The 15,914-nt window shown below is 38.7% G+C and overlaps 4 protein-coding genes across 7 annotated transcripts; 3 read left to right on the top strand and 1 right to left on the bottom strand.

Annotated features, from left to right (window-relative positions):
* Nucleotides 1-78: 78 nt before the first annotated feature.
* On the top strand, nucleotides 79-3,569 carry LOC111017060 (putative serine/threonine-protein kinase PBL9). Its single transcript, XM_022292712.2, has 7 exons — nucleotides 79-964; nucleotides 1,072-1,169; nucleotides 1,572-1,906; nucleotides 2,102-2,237; nucleotides 2,320-2,462; nucleotides 2,605-2,725; nucleotides 2,935-3,569. Exons 2-7 carry the CDS (start codon nucleotides 1,115-1,117, stop codon nucleotides 3,366-3,368), a joined length of 1,224 nt encoding a protein of 407 aa, XP_022148404.1. The 5' UTR covers nucleotides 79-964; nucleotides 1,072-1,114; the 3' UTR covers nucleotides 3,369-3,569.
* LOC111017059 (Tetratricopeptide repeat (TPR)-like superfamily protein) lies at nucleotides 3,240-7,092 on the top strand. 3 transcript variants are annotated; one of them, XR_002602249.2, is made up of 4 exons: nucleotides 3,240-3,378; nucleotides 3,622-4,408; nucleotides 5,004-6,443; nucleotides 6,776-7,092. XR_002602249.2 is itself a non-coding variant. In XM_022292711.2 (3 exons), the coding sequence occupies exons 2-3, from the start codon at nucleotides 4,079-4,081 to the stop codon at nucleotides 6,255-6,257; spliced, it is 1,584 nt and encodes a 527-aa protein (XP_022148403.1). In that variant the 5' UTR covers nucleotides 3,240-3,378; nucleotides 3,622-4,078; the 3' UTR covers nucleotides 6,258-7,092. The 3 variants fall into 3 exon arrangements, 1 of the variants encoding a protein (XP_022148403.1); XR_002602250.2 differs by having other exon boundaries at nucleotides 5,004-6,690; XM_022292711.2 differs by having other exon boundaries at nucleotides 5,004-7,092.
* A 1,058-nt stretch (nucleotides 7,093-8,150) lies between these two features.
* On the top strand, nucleotides 8,151-11,216 carry LOC111017061 (putative serine/threonine-protein kinase PBL9). The gene is made up of 7 exons (XM_022292713.2): nucleotides 8,151-8,592; nucleotides 8,754-8,847; nucleotides 9,210-9,505; nucleotides 9,676-9,811; nucleotides 9,910-10,052; nucleotides 10,151-10,274; nucleotides 10,412-11,216. The coding sequence occupies exons 2-7, from the start codon at nucleotides 8,796-8,798 to the stop codon at nucleotides 10,843-10,845; spliced, it is 1,185 nt and encodes a 394-aa protein (XP_022148405.1). The 5' UTR covers nucleotides 8,151-8,592; nucleotides 8,754-8,795; the 3' UTR covers nucleotides 10,846-11,216.
* Nucleotides 11,217-12,582: 1,366 nt separating this feature from the next.
* On the bottom strand, nucleotides 12,583-15,526 carry LOC111017062 (Protein kinase superfamily protein). 2 transcript variants are annotated; one of them, XM_022292714.2, is made up of 4 exons: nucleotides 14,673-15,526; nucleotides 13,973-14,237; nucleotides 13,654-13,776; nucleotides 12,583-13,294 (listed from the first exon to the last, which is right to left on the bottom strand). In XM_022292714.2, exons 1-4 carry the CDS (start codon nucleotides 15,209-15,211, stop codon nucleotides 12,728-12,730), a joined length of 1,494 nt encoding a protein of 497 aa, XP_022148406.1. In that variant the 5' UTR covers nucleotides 15,212-15,526; the 3' UTR covers nucleotides 12,583-12,727. The 2 variants fall into 2 exon arrangements, with proteins under 2 accessions (XP_022148406.1, XP_022148407.1); XM_022292715.2 differs by having other exon boundaries at nucleotides 13,973-14,230; nucleotides 14,678-15,508.
* Nucleotides 15,527-15,914: the final 388 nt, after the last annotated feature.

Genomic DNA, 15,914 nt, shown 5'->3' with positions numbered 1-15,914 from the left:
TATCATTATTATTATCTTATGATATACGTCATTTCCAAAGTTAGAAAAAGAATATTCAGCTGTCTATTGAGTCGTTGATGTCACTTTCCTTACTCGATAATCATACGATAATAAACTATTAATTTTTATAAACTATCTAGTAATTAAAATAACCTAGATATCATTCATTTCAATCAAATCATGACGCTGCACAAAATAATTGAAGCCCTAAGAAAATGTACTGCAAAAATAATTGTAATTTGAAAGGCGGTCAAGTCAACAGATCCGCCACCGCCGTTTGACCTTTGCCATAGCGCAGCTTCTTCTTACTTCGGCGGCTCACTCGCCGGCGACCGGGCTTTTGAGCCGCCGACGAGGAGCGGTCCCCCTTAAATTCTTTATTCCTCTCCTCTGATCTACGGAAATGGTGGTTTTCGGCCACTTGACTGGGACGCACGTGTGGCCCATGATTTGAAAATGAGCTCCCGCGATCGAGGCATTCTTGCGAGTCTAATCCAATAAAGAAAAGTCAAAAGTGGAATGCCTATCCATTGCCCAGCCGAGGTTTTGTCGATTTCGCGGGGCCGAGTTGTCGTCGGCAATCTCGTCTTTTCTTCCACTATTGTGATTCTGTGGAGAGGGCCGAAATCGAACGTCTCTGAATCGACGTTGGGAGCCTTCTGTGGGCTTATCCTCTTGGTGTGGAGACAGAAAGAGGGGACCAATATGCCCGCTAATTAATACGAAACTTCCCACGTTCCCGGCCGCCGGGCGGCGTGCAACCCTTCTTCCCACTTGGGTATTTTAGCCAATCGAGTGTGAGAATTTAGCTGAAACTTGTGGGTTTTATTTGTTTCTATTCAGTTAACTCTTCTACTGGTGATTGAGCAAACAAAACAACTCTTGAAAAGGAGAACCCTCCAGCTATTTGCACTTTTCTGTTCATAGTGACCGACTATGTGGGTTGCTGATACAATGAAAAGTGGTTAGTTATTTGGGAATATTTGAAGCTTATTTTATTTCTTCTTTGATGTCGGGTTGCGTTGAATCTGCTTGGTTTTACTGATTCTTGCTCTTTTCGGTGGTATCCAGCGTGAAAGCTCTTAAGGTTGGAGTGTATTTTGACTTACTTCTGATGGGCAGTTGCTTAAGTGCCAAACCTATAGCAGGAAGCGCATATAATAATACAGGTATTGAAAGGCTTACTGTCCTTCATTCGTAATGAAACAGTATTGGTGGACGTTTTTTGGCTTTGTGTTTGTCATTTCAAAGTTTTTGAGATTTCTTATTCATGTAACTGAACTTGTGTGCCTTCACCAGGTTAGTTTCATATCCGCAGAAGGAACGTAATACTGTCCTTTATATATGGTTGTTAGTGTAACTCATTGGTGGATATTTCACGATATCTTGTTGAATCCTTTGATATTTGATTATACAATGTGCACGAGTTCTTTCTTTTGTTGAATGTCTGGATTTGGTACCTTCGATTGAACTGAAGTAGTTGCGACCATGATATGCACTTGCACTCATGAGAGTTCCGAGTCAAGTAAATGGCCAGTAGTTCATTGCAAATCAATCATTTGTTTGTGCAGAGGTGAAGAACTCTAAAGCTGACAGCGATAGCAGTAATGGAAAGGATGTTGGTAGTATGACTAGCAAGATCTCATTGGCTTCCGTGCTGCCCGCCCCTCGGAGTGAGGGTGAAATCTCGCAGTCCTCCAATTTGAAGAGCTTCTCTTTTGCAGAGCTCAGTGAGGCAACCAGGAACTTCTGCCCTGATAGCGTGCTAGGAGAAGGCGGTTCTGGTTCAGTTTTCAAGGGTTGGATTGATGAGCATTCATTTACTGCTACCAAGCCTGGAACTGGAATGGGCATTGCAGTCAAAAGGCTCAACCAAGATAGTTTTCAAGGTCAGGGAGAATGGTTGGTAAGTTATCTCTTTGAGATAAAGCGTAGAGATGGCTCATTGTCGTACCTGATTTCTTTAGTATTAGATAGGTGATCTTAATATAACTATCTGCTACGATAGAACCTGCCCATTACCATGACTTATTTGTTGAACCAATTTGTCATTTATATGCTGCACAGATCCACTTATTTCATGCCTTCTTTTATCAATTAGGCTGAAGTGAGTTTTCTGAGCCTACTTGTTCATTCTCACCTTGTAAAATTGATTGGCTATTGTGTGGAGGATGAACAACGGCTACTCGTGTGTGAATTCATGCCTCGAGGAAGCTTGGAAAATCATCTTTTCTTACGTGAGTTTTCCTATCCTTCGAGCAACACAATAAGAACAACATTCTTAGTAATTTGTGATTGAAACTTAAGTTGTCATTGAAGGGGGTTCCTATTTTCAACCTCTTTCTTGGAGCCTCCGCTTGAAGGTTGCACTTGGTGCTGCAAAAGGGCTCGCCTTTCTCCACAGTGATGAAAGAAAAGTGGTCTACCGTGACCTGAGGACGTCTAATATCTTGCTTGATTCTGTAAGTCACTGTTGAATACAAGACTTTCTTGGGTCTATGACAAAAATGGCATCACCAGAATTGGGATCTTGCTCCTTCCTTTTTTTTTTGTTTACCCGTTTGAAAGATAACCGCTGTGAACTTCATTTTCTTATGTTTTCAGGACTACAATGCCAAACTTTCTGATCTTGGGTTTGCCAAAGACACAGGAGCAACAGGCAGTAGCAATGTCTCTACCAGGGCTATTGGTACCTCATATGCAGCTCCAGAATATTTTGCCACAGGTAATATTCAACATAACCAGAAAACATTACCGTCGGATTTTTCACATCCACCATGGTGTCATCAACTCTTGACTCGTTCCTATCATGGATCCTTGACTCTGCTTTCTTTTTCCTGATGAATAACATTTTTGTATTATGACTAATCTGAGAGATTCAAAGCAACGTTATAACATCTTACATTAATCACTTTGTGCTTTCACTCACTGTAGGTCATGTAACTACTTTGGCTGATGTCTATAGTTTTGGAGTTGTTTTACTGGAAATGTTGTCTGGGAGGAGAGCAATTGACAAGAATCGGCCATTCAGAGAACAAAATCTTATTGAATGGGCAAGACCTAACCTGGCAAACAAACGTAAGATCAATCGAATAATTGACGATCGTCTTGAAGGCCAATATTCATTGGATGGAGCCTATAAAGTATCTACTCTGACACTGCAATGCCTGTCCATTGATCCAAAGTCTAGGCCGAGCATGAACGAGGTTGTAACAGAACTAGAGCAGCTACAAGATTCTACATCCATTAATAGCAATAGAAATTCAATACAAAACTGCAGGCCTCGTAGGCATAGTGCTGATGATGCCAATAGTATTCGTAGTACTCACGCCCATCCATGGCGTCCTGTTTCCCCTGTTTATACTTAATCAGATGCAGGTGATGGTTTCACAACAGATCTTAGGTATCTGGCAGATACATATTATAGTTGATTGATTATAAACTTCTCATGCTAATAGTATCTGTTAAGCTTGGCAATTTCTTGGTCAGTTTGTAAACACAGAATGAATTGTTCACTATAAATTCTCGTTTGATTATCAAAGATTAGATTAGATGACTAAGTTTATCTATCTAAACCCTTTCATGTGCTGCTTTGTTGTGATATGTTGGTGTCTTTTGAAGGTAAGAGAACGAAATAATGAGCTACACTGAAATTGCTCGAAACGGGTTCGGTTTGGCATGGACAGATGCTTGGTTCTAAACCTTCTCAAAATGAAGCGACTCTTGTGTTTGTAGTTTACAGTATCCTAACACGCAACAGTGAGAGATATTAGTATAATTTGTATTGGTATGTCATATATGTTACTTGGAAATGATAGTCTTGAGAATAAAATGTTCATATTTGGATCTCCCATGAATGAGACTGAAATTTAATTGTACTACGTACATCTCATTTCAAGTTCTGGAAGAAGATTAAAAGAAATATTTACATTTGCAAATAAGTGCTGATATTGGCAGTTCGCAAATCTCGATTGAAGAGAAGAGTGCCATATTCGCCTGCTTTTCGGCCATACTTGGGCAATAAATCGATAAACCCATCTCAGTTTCTCTCTTCTTTTCACCATTTCTCGAGCCAAGCATGCGAACGGGAACATTTCTCTCTGGGTATAGGCTCGTTCAAGCATTTCGTCGAACAGTTTCTAGCACCTCTTCTACGCTCAATACAGTCCCCGTCCGATTTAGCTTTCTCTGCACTCAAACACCCGATAACTTATCGGCGAATGTATTAGAGTCGGAATTGGAGGGGCCCAGGTGCTTATCTTTGAGAATTGAGAAAATACCAAAGGGAGAATCGATTGGGTATGCCTTCAGGAGCTGGATGGGCGACGGCTTTCCTGTTCATCGAGGCGACATATTCCACGCCATCAATCGCCTCAGGAAGCTCGAGAGGAACAAGCGCGCACTCGAGGTTGCTATCTCCATCTCCCTCTTTAACTTTCTCTTTTCGTTTCCAGTTTTCTTAGATGTCATGAATTCTAATCTGCATCACTGTAGAGTTTGCTGTAGCGATTAGTTTTTTCCTTTGTCTTTAAGTATGTAAGCGAGAGCAGAACATAGAAAAATAGCTACTCAAGTATTTGCTTGAATCATTAAGAAGCTGAAAGTTGCAGAGATGGTGAATTTTGATGCAATATCTTCTCCGTAACTCTCGTCTATATCTCTACCTTTTTGTAAATTGTGAAAGTCGAGCAGAAGTAAAGGCTATAACGATGTGAAACTGAAGAATGGTTTTTCTTGATTAACGTTTTTCTGGTGTAATATCATGTGCCTTTGGTCCATTCTCTTCGTTTATGTTCATAAGTCACTGATTTAGCCATACCAAGCTTTCTCCATAATCTACAAAGTGATCAAGAATTGCCAATGTCACTTAAGAATTGCATTCAACTTCCACATTAGAACTTGCTAGAAGTACATATCAGGCCCCTTTTGTAAATTGGGTATAATTTCAAGAAAAAGCACAGGCAAAGAGATGTATAATTGAGATTGTCTTCTGCTCTTGGCAGGTTATGGAGTGGGTGATAAGGGAGAAACCGTACCGGATAAACGAATTGGACTACTCCTATCTGCTGGAATTTACGATCAAACACCATGGCATAGCACAAGGTGAGAAGCTCTTCTCTAACGTTCCTCTGGAATTTCAAGGAGAGTTGCTCTTCAACAATCTTGTGATTGCATGTTTAGATAAGGGAGCAATTAGGCTTTCACTAGCTTACATGAGAAAAATGAGGGAAGTTGGCCATCGCATCTCACACTTAGTTTTTAATCGCCTCATTATTCTCCACTCGTCTTCCCGACGTAGGAAAATTATCCCGAAAATTCTCACTCAAATGAAGGCTGATAAAGTGTCCTTGCATGTTTCTACATATAACATTCTTATGAAAATAGAAGCCAATGAGCACAACATTGAAGGGTTGATGAAGGTATTCAGCGATATGAAACGAACTAAGGTTGAACCGAATGAGGTGTCTTATTGCATAGTAGCTACTGCACATGCTGTGGCAAAGTTGTATACAGTAGTTGAGACCTATGCTGAGGCTATAGAAAATTCTATTACTGGGAGTAATTGGTCGACATACGACGTCCTAATCATCTTGTACGGGTATTTGAAGAAGGATAAAGAGCTAGAGAGGACTTGGGGTATCATACAAGAATTACCCCACATCCGGTCTAAAAGTTTTATACTTGCAATCGAAGCATTTGGTAGAATTGGTTTACTAAGCCGTGCCGAAGAGCTCTGGTCAGAAATGAAAACTATGGGAGGACTTAAAGCCACTGATCAATTCAATTCCATTATATCTGTTTATTGCAAACATGGGTTGATTAAGAAGGCAACAGAAGTCTTTAGGGAAATCGAAGCGAATGGGTGCAAACCAAATGCCATAACCTTTCGAAATCTGGCTTTAGGTTGCCTGAAAGCTGGTTTGGTGGAGGAAGCCATGAAAACACTAGAGCTGGGATCACATATTACAACCAGCAGCAAGACAGTTAGAAAGTCAAATCCATGGTTGGAGACCACTCTTTCAATGATCGAGATTTTGGCAGAGAGGGGAGATGTTGAAAATGCTGAAAAGTTATTCGAAGAACTCAAGGAAGCAAAGTACACGAGGTACACATTTGTATACAACACTTTGATCAAGGCCTACGTGAAGGCCAAGATTCATAATCCAAGTCTGTTGAGGAGGATGATCATAGGAGGAGCCAGGCCTGATTCAGAAACATACAGTTTGATCAAACTTTCTGAGCAGTTTCAAAGTTAAAAAAAAAAAAAAAAAAGTTTGAACAGTTGATGCAGTTTTCAACGGTCTTGTCTTTGATCAACAAGCCAATGCCATGGAACAATCCTTATTTCCTCTCTGATAGCTTCTGATTGCTCTGTGAGGCGTGCAAGCTACGGGTACCTCGTGGCCACTTGGCTGACATGGATGCTCAGAGGGAAGTAAAAAGTAAGTTGCCACTGACTCTGCTTGAATGAGGGGTAAAAAAAAAAAGATGAAACAAAATTTTGAGTATTAATTATCTTTATGTGTCCATGTGGGGAGTGTTTGGTTTCTGGATTCTTTCCCTCTGTCCTCTTCTGTTGTCATCTTCAACTCATCACATTGGGTCATCACATTTAAGCTTCATAAAACCACTAGACCCCAAAATAAAGTACAAGATGAAGTATTTACTAACAGTCACAAGAAGGAAAAGGTAGAATGAAGATTTTCAGAGAGATTTTTATTTAGCTTTTTTGCTGTCTTTACTTCTGAAGGAAATGTGTGATTTTTGAGTGTAGGACATGACAGGAGAGAGATTGGATGAACATATCCCAATTTCAGGTCCCTTCTCGTGACTGTATTTACAAAAGATAGAAGAAGAAAGAAGGAGAAGAAGAAGAAAGGCAGCAAATTGAAGACATGTTGGGCCCTTCTCGTCACATTATCTGCTCAATTTGCATGAAGAAAGAGACAATTATTTGATAAGAACATTATAACTTATAGAGGACGTTCGTTGGATTGGCTTATCAACTGAAACTGGACTTAGAAAAGAAAATCATTCAAATGAATGTTGATGAGAAAAATGAGAAATATCTAGCCGTTAGATCTTTTTTTTTCTCGATAATATCGAACCTTGGACCTTAAGAAAGATAGTCAAATGATTTGTCTATTAAACTAGGCTCGAATGTGTTAGAATTTAAATAGATTTATTTTTTAAATAAATGAATCAAAAGGATGTTTAAAGTAGTTTACTTTTTAGATGGATATGTTTTCTTTCACATATGGGGAGTTCATAAAAAAAAGGGTATGGGTGAACACAAAGTGACAAAGCATAGTTTTAAAAAAATGCTAGCCATTTGTTTAAAAAGTATTCATATCCTTCCCTTACGGTTACTTGATAACGTTTCAAAACTACCTTTTAAAATTGACATGTTAGAATTTATAATGACATGTAACTACAAATGTTTCAACCACATCACTTGATGTACCAAATGTTCTCGTGTTCGACGTCATCCATGCTCGAAGAGATCATGACCAAGAAATCTGGTTGGAGGAGAATCCTCTTGGGGTGTTGACTTTATCTACAAGTTTAGATTGTTCTCTTTAATTGTATGTTCTCTACTCCCTTTTATTTTTTTTTAAAGACATGGTTTTCCTCGATTTAGACTTAATTTTATCGAAAAGTTTTTTTCTCAATTGTCAATAGAATTTACTTTTTTATTATTTATCCAATTTTGTCATAATTCTTCTCCTACACTTCTCTTTCCGGACTTGATCTACATAAGCTTACACTTTAATTATCGCATGGTCTTTGAAATGTTAAAAATAGTATTGAAACTTTTGAAAAAAAAGGTCCCCTCGAGAAACAACTTTCAATTTTATAACGATTTAGCAACAAAAATTTAATAAATAAGTAACAAGTCACGTCGTAATCAGTATCTGGTCCTCATAAACTAAATACCACATATTCAATTAAAACTCGTTCACAGGTTAGATACCAGTTTATCTCAAATACAAAGATTAGTCCAAAAGAGGAAACAAATCCACAAGATTAGTTTAATCCAAAGTTGGCCAGGCATTGGCACGCACCACAGTCCACAGACACGAATCAACTGCCCAAAAAAAAAAAACCATTTTTCCCATTGGATTATCCAGCGAGGTCACTCTAATCTTTGAATTCAGAAGTTTTTTGGAGTATTGGGATTTGGGGGCAACTTGGACAAGTGTTAGAAGGAGGAGAGATTCCCAAATTTCGCTTAGAAACCCATCCATCGCTGATGGGTCACGAGGATGAATCGTGGTTTAGGTGGAAAGGGGGGCGAGAGGCTTTTATTGAATCAGATTTTTGAATTGTCAAGTTGTCAAAAGTTTCCATCGCAGGAAACAAACAGAGACTACGCTAGAGTTTTCCATCTAAAAGCGGGACCAATCCGCCATTAATGTTGAACTCTCGACCACTCTTCTTCCTTCCCCTCTCTATTTTGCGGGAAAGTTTCTGCTGAACTCCTCTGGGGAAGAAAACAGCACATATAACGAGAACCCAACGCTTGCTTTCTACGTTTCTGGCCTCCCTTCTTCCTATATTTTGTTTTGATTGCTGAGACAAGAAAAGGATGTGAGTTTCATCATTTTTGGTTCATTTCTGTATATGGGTTTGGCGTCTTGTATCCTGTATCATCGTGTTTTGCTTAAGATTTGAAGTTTGGAAAAGAAGTCGTCAACCATAAATGTTGGTGTTTCTTTATTCTGATGGGTCTTCTTATTCTTCTTCTACAGCGCTAAAGCTCTGAAGGTTGGGGACTCTCTTGGCTTCTTCTAATGGGTGCCTGCTTAAGTACCAGAGTCAAAGCTGAAAGCTCATGTAATACAGGTACTGCAAGGCTTTCTTTACTTAACTAATGAAACAATTTGTTGGAAGGAAGTAATTTGGATTTCTCGTTGTCTGGCTGAGGTTTGTAGAATTCCAAATTTATTTAGTGAGGCGTCTGCAATCTTGCCAAGCTAACTTACACGTCTGCAAAAGAGATGAAATCAAATGATGAGCTTAGTTAACATTGTGAAAATGATCATATGATATGCAAGTGAATTCCTGCTTTTATTGAATTTCCAGACTTCAACACCTTTGCTTAAACTGAAAGTATTTGGGACTGAGCTTTGTAAATGCACACACAACGGTCTCGATTCGATTAAACAATGGCTAGTTTGTTAGAGGTCGTGCATTTCTTTGTGCAGGGGCGAACTCTAATGCTGTGAGCACTGATGGGAACGATATCGGTATGCCACCAACTCCGCGAACTGAAGGCGAAATCTTGCAGTCCCCCAATTTAAAGAGCTTCAGCTTCGCAGAGCTTAAAGCAGCCACCAGGAACTTCCGTCCCGATAGCGTGCTAGGAGAAGGTGGTTTTGGTTCAGTCTTCAAGGGCTGGATTGATGAGCATTCCTTTGCTGCAGCCAAGCCCGGCACCGGAATGGTTATTGCAGTCAAAAGGCTTAACCAGGATGGATTTCAAGGCCACAGAGAGTGGTTGGTGAGTTAGCTCTCCAAAATCAAGCGCAGAGATGGCTTATTCTTATAATTGATGTGTACTTTTCAATATTAGCTTCCTTTAGCATATGATGGATGCTGATAATATAACTATCTGTTGGTCAGTCTAGGCTCTACAGATCCATTTATTTCGTGGTTTCTTTCATCTTATAGGCTGAAGTAAATTTTCTAGGCCAACTTTCTCATTGTCACCTCGTGAGATTGGTTGGCTATTGCTTGGAGGATGAGCACCGATTGCTCGTGTATGAATTCATGCCTCGAGGGAGCTTGGAAAATCATTTGTTTCGAAGTGAGTTTCTCCTATCAGCTACTGTTAAAATATTCGACTTAAGGAGAAGAACTTCGTTAACTTTTTGTGATTGAGATTTCGGTTGCATAATGTTTCAGGGGGATCCTATTTTCAACCTCTTTCGTGGAGCCTGCGCTTGAAGGTTGCACTTGGCGCTGCAAAAGGGCTTGCCTTTCTCCACAGCGACGAAATAAAAGTGATCTACCGCGACTTCAAGACTTCGAACATCCTACTTGATTCAGTAAGTAATTGGCGAACCATATCATAAGCATATTGGCAAGTAGTTTCTGCTTTCTTGTTTTGAAGATGGCCTAAAACTTCATTTTCTTATGCATTTAGAAATACAATGGCAAACTCTCTGATTTTGGGTTGGCCAAAGATGGGCCAACGGGTGATAAAAGCCACGTCTCTACTCGGGTGATGGGGACGTACGGATACGCAGCCCCGGAGTATCTGGCTACAGGTAATATTCAACAGAAACAAACTCCTGCTGTCACATTGTCGACATTAGTTTCAACTTGATATTGCATCATTTCGTGATAAAGAACAAATTTTGAATGGCTAAGATTGATAATCATTTGGCTTTCTCACTCACTCTAGGTCATCTAACCACTTGGAGTGATGTCTATAGCTTCGGAGTTGTTCTACTAGAAATATTATCGGGAAGGAGAGCAATCGACAAGAATCGACCCTCTAGAGAACACAACCTTGTGGAATGGGCAAAACCGTACCTTGCAAACAAACGTAAGATTTTTCGAGTAATCGACAGTCGTCTTGAGGGCCAATATTCATTGGATGGAGCCTACAAGGCATCCACCCTTGCGCTACAATGCCTTTCCATCCAACCCAAACTCAGACCCAACATGAATGATGTTGTTAAAGAACTAGAGCAACTACAAGATTCCAGGTACCCGACAAGCAACAGGAATTCAGTCAATAATCGCCGTGCTCGTAGGCATAGCACCGATGATGCCCGTAAGCCAGATAATGCTCAAGCTTATCCCCGGCCTTCTGTCTCGGTTCTCTACGCATAAGATGGTGGTCAGGCAACTACAAGAAGACTGAGGAACTTAGCTGATGCAATTCAATGTTCAGCAACTGTACAGTTTTGATCCTGTCATCCTTCTGTGGTGATTCTCGGATCGGTTCGGTTCAAGTTATTTGATTTCTGGTGGGTGCTACTGAATCCGAATAGCTAAGTAAAGTTCGATCTCGTCGTTGCTGCTGAAGTTGAGATGAGGAGCTATGCACCAAGATTTACTTGCTGCTTGAGTTTGTATTCTGTAAAGAATTTGTCTGATTTTTGTGTGGGGGAAAAATGAAGAAACTGAGAATAGAGGGAAGCTAGAATCTTTTAGATGATTGATGAGCAATAAAAGAATGTATCTGCTTTCAAATTCGTTCATATATTTTGCTAAAGTTATTGCAGTTTTGAGCTTGAATTGGCAAATAAGTAATGTTCCTAAAGTTCCTCTTTTGCCCATTTTCTATTAACAAGTGCCAAAGATGGTAACTGTTTATTTTACCATTCTTCACTTAATAATAAATATTTAGAAAATAAATAAATTGTAAAATTTTTAAATATTGAAAAATTGAAAAATCAATTCTTATATAAAATTTGTGTTTTTTTTTTAAAACTTAAAATGGTAGGAACAAGAAAGGATTAGAATAGATTTATGTTTCTTTTTTCAATAATATCAAACGTAGTTACATTTTTCTTTAGTTTATAAATAACAAACTTGAAATTAAAAATTAAAAAATATCAAATAAGACCTTATTTTCTAATCTTATTTCAAATTAATCGTTATAATTTTTGGATGATAAGAAGAGAAAAATAGTTGAATGGGACTTTATCTTATTTTGGAGTGCATATAAAATATAAATATAATATTTATTAGATTTTTTATAACCACTTTTTTTGTGCCACCAAAAATAATTTGATAAGTTGTTTTTTTTTTGTCATTTCTTATCGATAGGGAAGTTTCAACAATTGCAATAGATGTTATTTTAATGGCCCAAATTTGTAAGATATTTAAAAGAATGGAAGCAAAGCACGTGGCCTTAATTCATGGGGTCTCTTCACTAAGTTTCTTTTCAATGGATTCAATGGGATCTTCTCCAATTTCAAATGGGTGGACGTAAATTACGTTAAATTTTGAAATTAATTATTAAATATATTATATTGATGTGACATCAAATTATAGAATGTGTTGGCAAATATTTTAGATTAAAGGAGCATGCTTTTCCAAAATAAGTGATATAACATATACTTCAAATGTCACATCTCTCACAATAATAGTTACATATCTATTATTTTACTCTTTTGGTAATTAAATGGACAAAATAATAATTTTAAATTATAAAAATTAAGTTAATCTAATCAATACTCATGGTTGCATTTTATATTAATCTTTTTTCCTAGAATATCTATTTTACCATGTCAACGATCTTCATTTGAATGAAGAAAAAATTTCCTTTTCGATCAACTTTGTCTGGTCAGTGTCTAGAAGATTCAACCCATTTCCAAGACCCCATAATTGAATAAACGATGACCTACAAAGAATTCAGGATCTATTACCAATTCCTCCTTCTAATATTTGGTAATTGGAATGATTTCTTTTCTCCTCTCTTTTTCCTGTTTCAGTTTTTCGGGTCATCTATTTGAAGAAGTGAAAAAGGAAAACTCCCCGATAAAAACTACCGATCCAAATGGGTAAAGGTAATTCGTTTTCTTAGTTCAACAATTGTAGGAGAGAAGACCGAACCTTCGATTTCGAAAAATGTAACTAGTGTCTTATCCATTAAGCAGTGAAGGCGAAATTTTTGAATCAACGAACTCAAATCTACTATTTCCTTTGATTTTTACAGGTATACCAAAACCAGTGAAAATGGAGGGAAAAGAATAAGCATGGCTTGTCACCAAGTTCTCACCAACCCAGGAGTCCAATTTCTCCAATCTAACTTACCAAAAGATTTGTTTCTCAAGTTTACTATATCTCTGAAATCAAAAACCTTCTTCAGATGACTATTTCTGTGCCGGGTAGTGGTCTCAACGTCGGTATCCTCGAGAGTTTCCTCCTTCGTTTCGTCAGTTTCGCCGATGGGTTGAGGAATTGTTTCATCTTGACATGATTCAGTGATGATGTTTCCAAGAATCTCAACAACCTCACTCATTTTAGGGCGATTCTTAGGCTGCCTCATCAGGCATCTGTTGGCCAGTGATGCAAGTTTCTGTGCTGACTTGATGTCACATTCTCCTTCAAGCCGTGGGTCGATAATGAGGTGGAATTTCTTAGGGCCAGAGACATATGGTTTAACCCATTCCAAAAGCTTCTGTTCGTTGCGCGGTAGGTTCCTCTCCACGGCTCGTCGACCTGTAATGAGTTCATAGAGAACCACCCCGAAGCTCCACACATCGCTCTTTGCAGTCAGCCTTCCAGTCTGAACATACTCTGGAGCTGCATAGCCTATTGTACCCACAACCTTGAAACACACAAATAAATTGTCATCAGAAGGACACATCTTCTGTATTTGAGAATTACAACAGAACATCGCTTCAGATGTAACAGCATAAAAGCAATAAATGTAACATATGCCTATTTAGAAGCTAAAATCCAAGTGTGTGGCAAGAAAATGATTTGTTGATCCTGCATACTAGAAGGATAACTTTTGAAGTTAAACATATTAAAAAAGAAAGCAGTAATTAAGTACTTTATCAGGAAGTAGTTTACAGTGTTTTTAATTTGGAAAAATGATCTTACTTAACAAAAAGCAACTATCAACGTACATTACATCACAAGTTCAGTTGTATTTTTTAGTATTTCCAACAAGATAAAACTTACTGATGTTGACACATGACTGATTCCTTCGGGAGGACCCTGCCTGGCCAGTCCAAAATCTGAAAGCTTTGCATTAAATTCTTCATCTATCAGGATATTTGATGCTTTTAAGTCGCGGAAAATTAGCTGCATCGTACAAAAGCAGATCCAACACACTTAAATACGAAAGGCAGAAGCAACTATCAAACACATGCTGACCACAAGACAGAAATTCTGTGTTTTACTTCACATGGTAAGACGAGATAATTAACATCTGAGAAACATCAAGATTCAAGGATGGCAACAGTAGATTTTAACTACCCAGAATCTCATTAATTTATACCTGAAAATCCATTTCTTCATGTAAATATGCAAGACCTCGAGCTGCATCCTGAGCAATTTTAAGCCTTGCCAACCATGACAATGGTGAAGAAACTCGAACCAGATGGTCCTCCAGGCTTCTGTTGCGCATGAGCTCATAAACCAGAAGCCTTTGCATGCCCCTTTCATCATCCTCTGCACAGTATCCGACTAATTTTACAAGATTCGGATGCTTCACCACACCCAGAAAGTTCACCTCGTTGATCCACTCCTTGTGCCCCTGAATACTAGAATTTGTTTGAAAATTCGATGAGATTCGAATTTTAAAGCACTGGTAAAAGCTTGAACAGTTAATCTGCTCGATTCATTTTTACTCATTTCCAAATAAAGTAGAAGATCCCCTATCAGTCGTTTCCCAACTTGGGGGTTTTGGATGATTTAATTGGAAAAATTATACAGGATTGTCCCAGTGACTGGACATCAGGACAAATTAATTAAAACAAAACCTGAGTGATATTCTTATGATTTTGTTTCTACCATTCAATCCAAAGTCATGTAAGACAGTAGCAAAGGAACGAATTCGAATATTGCCTTTCAAGACTATAAGATTCAGGGGATGCATTTCAGGTTTAAGCTACTAAAACCAGAGAAGCTGAAGTTGTAAATTCCGATCATTCAACAATCTTAATGAACACACTAAGAAGTAAGAAGAAGAAGAAGACCATGCCTGGAAGCCGTTGCGATTAAGCTGTTTGATAGCAACCTCCATCTTCAAATCAGACACAGAGCCACCATTCTCATCATCTCCAGAAGCCCTAACAAGTCCTTTGAAAACACAACCAAATCCCCCCTCGCCAATCAACAGCGCCCTGCTAAACCCTCGAGTGGCCGATCTCAACTCGGAGAAAGAAAAAACCCGCAGATCGTTAGCCCTCCGCTGAGTCAAAAACTCATAGAACCCAATCGAGTCGGAAACATCCCTGGAATAGTCGGAGTCGAACTCAGAGCGCCTCGTATCGAAGGTGCTCGAAGCCATACTCAGGGAGCGCGCCCAGGAGACCTTCGAAGCTCTAGAAACGACGCCGTCTTCGTCGTCCCTTCTCTCGCCATTCGTGAAGTGGAAGCACTTCATAGCTTCAGAACCCAATCGAAAATCAAGCCCAGAATGGCGAAAGAGAAAAAAGGGGGCCCGAGAAAGAAGAAAAACGAAGACGATTAAGTCAATGGAAAGAAGAATCAACGAACTGGTATTGGTTAACATTTACATATTATATGTTGAAAAATGGAAGAGCGTTAGGTAATAAAGCAGAGAGAAAGTCCGCTTCCGCCATTGTCGTTTAGAGAGAGAAAGAGAAAGAGGAGAGAGAGTCAGAGGATCACGAGGGGTTGCAGACCGAGACGCTGAAGGCCAAAAATGGTTCAGGTAGCTCAGTTGCGAGGGAGGGACCCAGCAGTTAGTTGAGGGCCTTACTTGGGAATTCGAAATTGTTTAGGGCTATAACTGTAATTTGGATTAGGGCCGTACTTGGGAATACGAAATAGTCTAGGGCTATAACTGTAATTTAGTTACTTTGTCTGGAATCGGACTCGAGCGACGGGCAGGCAACCGTGCGACCCGGCCTCTCTTAAAAAGCTCTTCAAAGGCTGCGTGGTTATGTGAGATTCCAATTTTAAATGTTGTTTTTTTGTAGGAGGAATCTGACAAAATTACCGAAATGTCCCTCGACAAATATTATTTGAAAAAATGTTAAATATATGTTTTATTTTTTCAATTGAGTTGTTGTTGTTAGGGTTACTTGTTGTTTAAAAGGTTTCGATTTCTGATTTGGTTTTTTACATTTTAATATATTTTTTAAAACATATATTTTTTTTGACAATTTTAAATTTGGTTGATTTTTAAATTTATATGATCTAATATTTAGTTACTGAATCGAAAAATTTTAGATATAAAAATTAGGTCATCT

Source organism: Momordica charantia, assembly GCF_013281855.1.
Source record: "Momordica charantia cultivar OHB3-1 chromosome 2 unlocalized genomic scaffold, Mcharantia_2.0 BLBB01000002.1, whole genome shotgun sequence".
In the NCBI taxonomy this organism is placed as follows: Eukaryota; Viridiplantae; Streptophyta; class Magnoliopsida; order Cucurbitales; family Cucurbitaceae; genus Momordica; species Momordica charantia.
The sequence above is the reverse complement of the archived record's forward strand: the minus strand, read 5'-3'. Positions and strand labels throughout refer to the sequence as shown.

What these genes read in the sequence shown, in the direction of transcription:
- LOC111017061 (XM_022292713.2), top strand. Translation starts at nt 8,796, where the DNA reads ATGGGTGCCTGCTTAAGTACCAGAGTCAAAGCTGAAAGCTCATGTAAT. An exon ending in TGAAAGCTCATGTAATACAG is followed by an intron (nt 8,848 to 9,209) that starts GTACTGCAAGGC and finishes TTCTTTGTGCAG; the next exon opens with GGGCGAACTCTAATGCTGTG. An exon ending in CCCGGAGTATCTGGCTACAG is followed by an intron (nt 10,275 to 10,411) that starts GTAATATTCAAC and finishes CACTCACTCTAG; the next exon opens with GTCATCTAACCACTTGGAGT.
- LOC111017060 (XM_022292712.2), top strand. Translation starts at nt 1,115, where the DNA reads ATGGGCAGTTGCTTAAGTGCCAAACCTATAGCAGGAAGCGCATATAAT. An exon ending in AAGCGCATATAATAATACAG is followed by an intron (nt 1,170 to 1,571) that starts GTATTGAAAGGC and finishes TTGTTTGTGCAG; the next exon opens with AGGTGAAGAACTCTAAAGCT. An exon ending in TCCAGAATATTTTGCCACAG is followed by an intron (nt 2,726 to 2,934) that starts GTAATATTCAAC and finishes CACTCACTGTAG; the next exon opens with GTCATGTAACTACTTTGGCT.
- LOC111017062 (XM_022292714.2), bottom strand. Translation starts at nt 15,211, where the DNA reads ATGTTAACCAATACCAGTTCGTTGATTCTTCTTTCCATTGACTTAATC. An exon ending in ATGAAGAAATGGATTTTCAG is followed by an intron (nt 13,777 to 13,972) that starts GTATAAATTAAT and finishes TGTACGATGCAG; the next exon opens with CTAATTTTCCGCGACTTAAA. An exon ending in TCAGTCATGTGTCAACATCA is followed by an intron (nt 13,295 to 13,653) that starts GTAAGTTTTATC and finishes GTGTGTTTCAAG; the next exon opens with GTTGTGGGTACAATAGGCTA.
- LOC111017059 (XM_022292711.2), top strand. Translation starts at nt 4,079, where the DNA reads ATGCGAACGGGAACATTTCTCTCTGGGTATAGGCTCGTTCAAGCATTT. An exon ending in GGAACAAGCGCGCACTCGAG is followed by an intron (nt 4,409 to 5,003) that starts GTTGCTATCTCC and finishes TGCTCTTGGCAG; the next exon opens with GTTATGGAGTGGGTGATAAG.